The sequence below is a fragment of the Tupaia chinensis genome, unplaced genomic scaffold (genome assembly GCF_000334495.1).
Source record: "Tupaia chinensis unplaced genomic scaffold, TupChi_1.0 Scaffold000486_1, whole genome shotgun sequence".
NCBI lineage: Eukaryota > Metazoa > Chordata > Mammalia > Scandentia > Tupaiidae > Tupaia > Tupaia belangeri.
This window is the reverse complement of record NW_006159998.1, coordinates 264,026-268,306: the sequence shown is the minus strand read 5'-3', so window position 1 is coordinate 268,306 and position 4,281 is coordinate 264,026. Positions and strand designations below refer to the sequence as shown.

Here is a 4,281-nt window from a genome sequence, read left to right as displayed (position 1 = left end):
TCTCCTACTGATACTTTGAGGTAAGTCAAAGTCATCTCTCTCATGCATTATTCAGCCAGCCTCTTAAATGCATTATCTTACTGAAGTGTATTCTCAAAGCAAATGTTAGAGTGAGTCTGTGAAAATGTAAGTTAGCTATGTTGATCCTCTGTGCCATTTTATATCCGTGTCACTAATATAACATCCAAATCTCTTGTAGAGTGCCCCAAGCTTACTTCTGTATCTCTTTTTCAGTTTTTCATATATATTTTTATCCACACTTAATCAGCAGATGTCCTTACAGCATATAATACGTTTTTTCAGAGTATATGTGCATCACGTGTCAAACAAGTAAAAAATATTACCATCATTCAAAGAGATTGCTTTCCAATCTTAAGGCTGATAAATGTTTTTACTTTTCCTTTTCTTTTTCTGAGATCCTTCCTCTCATCCTCCACTTGGTCCACCCCCCCCCATACAGTCGCTAATATCTATACTTGCTATCTCTGTTATTTTATCTTCCAGTCTTTTAGTTTCTGTCATAAAGTGCAGACAGTTCAGTCAATTTTCAAAACTGTACTATTAAAACATCCTACCTCAGAATTTGAGCTTGTTGTCCTCTCTTCCTGGGACATTCTTTCTTTAAATATGCACCTGATTAAATCACTTCATCAGTTTTCTGTTCAGAATTAAACTTTTATGGAGTCCTTTGAACAACTTTTATGTGGTAGACTGAATAATCTCCAATGATATGCAAGTTCTAATCTCTAGTACCTGTGAATATTACCATACATGACAAAGAGGATTTTGCCAGGTGTGTGTCAATCCAAGGTTTTGAGATAGGGAGATTATCAAAAATTACTTGGGTGAGTAGATAGTAACTATAACCACACATGAGAGGAAATCAAAAGGAAATTTTATAAAATAAGAGAAGTTCATGTAATGATTGATAAAAGTCTGTGCTCCTATCTTTGAAGAGAAAGGAAGAGAGTAAAGAATACAATTTTACAAGCTTAAAATAGAATAAAGCAGACTTATTTCTAGAGCCATTGGAAGGGATTTGGCTGCACTGACACCTTGATTTTTACTCAGAGAAATCGATTTCTGACATTTTACCACCAAAATAATGATAACAAAAGTTGGGTTTTTGGGACCAGAAGATAGCATAATGTTTATGTGTATGGACTCCCACATGGTTGACCTCAGTTTGAGTCCTGAAGTCACTAGCTTAAAATCATGTCAGGTGCATGTGGGTGCATGCCCAAATCCCCAAGAGGAAAACAGAGAAGGGACTGTAGTGTGGCCATTCACCTGGGGTACGATTTCTCATTTTTTTGTCTCTTTGTTTTTCTCTGTCTCTCCGGAAAGCATACATGCCCTATAGCAAAAATCTCTCTCTTAAAAAAAAAAAAAAAAAAAAGTTTTTTTTTTTTTTTAATCCCATCAGTTTTGTGGTAATTGTTAATAAGAGCAATAAGAAAGCTATATACTATAAAACAGAGTACCAATGATCTTTTTCCATTCCCTTTCCCTTCTTTACATTTCTTCATGGTACTTACCATGATTATGTATAGTGTATGAACATGTATTTTCTTTATCTATTTCCATAACAGAATATAAAGTCTTCCAAAGCATAAGATTTGTCTTGTGTGCTGCTTCATCTCTATAAACTATGCTATTTCCTAGTGCAGAGCAGTAAGTGATACATATTTATTGAATGTATGACATTTATGTACATGAAGAAAATTTTTGATATTACATTATGAGTGTCATTAAAATAACATAATATTATGTCAAAAAATGTAAAGGTAATTGATAGACTATGTTTCTGCAGAAAGACCTACTTAATAGATACACTTTTCATCCATAACACTATATCCTGGTTCATTTTAAATTGTTCATATATTTTTTTAGTTTTTTTTTTGGTAAAGAGCACATGTGCTCTCCAAAGATAGACACTGAGAAATCATCTCCCAGGGAAGACGACCATGAGACAATTCCTTCTCCTCTGTTCTCCTACTGGGACTTGGGGCACACATGAACAACACCTGGTATGATTTTTAAGCCTCCAGGTCCAGGACTCAAACCATGATTGAACAGGTGGGAGTACAGCAACGCAACCATCACACCATCTCCTGGTTCTAATCTTGTTTTTTCTTTTTCTTTCTTTTTTTTTATAAAAGGTTTTTGTTGTTGGTTTAATAATGATAAAAATCGAAGAACTAAAACTGAAGTTGCATACAGATGCAAAGGGAAGAGTGAACAACTTAAATAGCACCAGCATGTTTTTAAATCAATCTTACTGCTAAATATCAAATAAAAAGATTACGTTTTCCTCCTCACTCAACAGTACTAACGGGCAATCATAGATTTTTCCAAGTAGAGAATCTGGGCAGAACACGAGGCAAACAAAAGAGGTCTGAGTTTTGAGTTTAGAAAAAAATGGATCTGTTTTGATTGCAGATGCTAGAAACACTGTGGGAGAAGGGTGGGAAATGGGGGAGGGTGAAAGGAGAGGAATCCAGGGAAAAAGAAAAAATAAATGTTTAAGGGACATGAAAATGAAAAATTATGTGTTGACAATAACATATATAATAATATGTTTAACTAGAATACTATGTGGCATATTTGTGCTGGAAAAATTCATTTTACAAGCTACAATGACATAAAGTGGCTGTATAAAATTAAAGTTTTAAAAGAAAGAAAAAAAGAAAATGGATCTGCATATGGAAGTCAGTGTGATAAACTTAAATAGAAACACATTAATCACAAGATATGTTTTGTTATCTCTGGTTACTCAGATTGTAACTGTGTAAGCAGAGAGCATGCATAGGTTATGCAATGACTCAAAGATTGCTCTCAGAATGTCAGTTCTGCTCATTAATAGTTTTATGATACTTAGAAATATTTTTTACTCTGTATTTTTAAAAAAATAATGTAGAAATTGTTAATTAAACTAATCTCTATTTCCAAAAGTTTGAGTTACTGTATGTTTATGGATTGCCTAGCAGACGGGTCTCCAACCTCCAGGCTACAGACTAGTACATTGTAAGAGTAATAAAAATAAAGTGCACAATAAATATAATGCTCTTGAATCATCCTGAAACTATCACCCCCAGTCCTGGTCCCTGGAAAAATTATCTTCCATGAAACAAGTCCTTGGTGCCAAAAAGGTTGGGGATTGCTGGTCTAGCACACATAGCGTCTATGGCTGAAGTTAATCTCTTTTCTTTATCTAAATGCAGGATAATCCTCATTATCTCATGCTGTTACAGTTACTGGGTTATGGAGAAAAGCATATTTGGTTTTGACTGAATGATGTCATCTTGTTCTGCACCTAAGGGACTACATAAACCTGAATGTATGGCAAGTTGGAACCAAACAGGTGTGAAGGAATTCCTTCTGGTAGGGCTAACTGAAAACCCTAATTTGCAGATCCCTCTTTTTCTGCTTTTCATCCTTATTTATTTAATCACTCTGGTAGGTAATTGGGGAATGATCATCTTGATCAGGTTAAATGTCCAACTTCATACGCCCATGTACTTCTTTCTTAGCAACCTCTCCTTTTGTGATATCTGCTACTCTACTGTCTTTGCTCCTAAAATGCTGGTCAATTTCCTATCAAAGCACAAATCCAGTACATTTTCTGGCTGTGTTCTACAGAGTTTCTTTTTTGCAGTATATATAACCACAGAGGGTATCCTCCTGTCTATGATGGCTTATGATCGCTATGTGGCAATAGCTAATCCCTTGTTATATACAGCCATTATGACCCAAAGCATTTGCATTCAGATGGTCCTTGTATCTTATTTAGGGGGCCTCATTAATTCCCTGACACACACAATAGGTTTACTCAAACTAGACTTCTGTGGTCCTAATGTTGTGAATCACTATTTCTGTGATATCCCTCCCCTTCTGAGGCTTTCTTGCTCTGATGCCCATGTGAATGAAATGTTGCTTTTGATCTTTTCTGGGGTCATCGCAATGTTCACTTTTATTATCATCATGGTCTCTTATATCCGCATCATTATTGCCATCCAGAGAATCCACTCGACTGAGGGGAGGTACAAAGCTTTCTCCACATGTGCCTCCCACCTGACTGCTGTGACCTTGTTCTATGGATCTGTGACCTTTAGTTATATCCAGCCAAGTTCTCAATATTCCCTGGAACAAGAGAAGGTGTCCGCCGTGTTTTACACATTGGTGATTCCCATGCTAAACCCACTGATATACAGTCTGAGGAATAAAGACGTGAAAGATGCAGCAAAAAGGTCAATAAGGTGGAACAGAACACCCAGTTGA

General features: G+C 35.8%; 1 protein-coding gene across 1 annotated transcript; it reads left to right on the top strand.

Moving 5' to 3' along the window:
- The first annotated feature begins 3,342 nt into the window (after nt 1-3,342).
- Nucleotides 3,343-4,281, top strand: LOC102497018 (olfactory receptor 1052-like). Its single transcript, XM_006156261.1, has one exon. It carries the CDS (start codon nt 3,343-3,345, stop codon nt 4,279-4,281), a length of 939 nt encoding a protein of 312 aa, XP_006156323.1.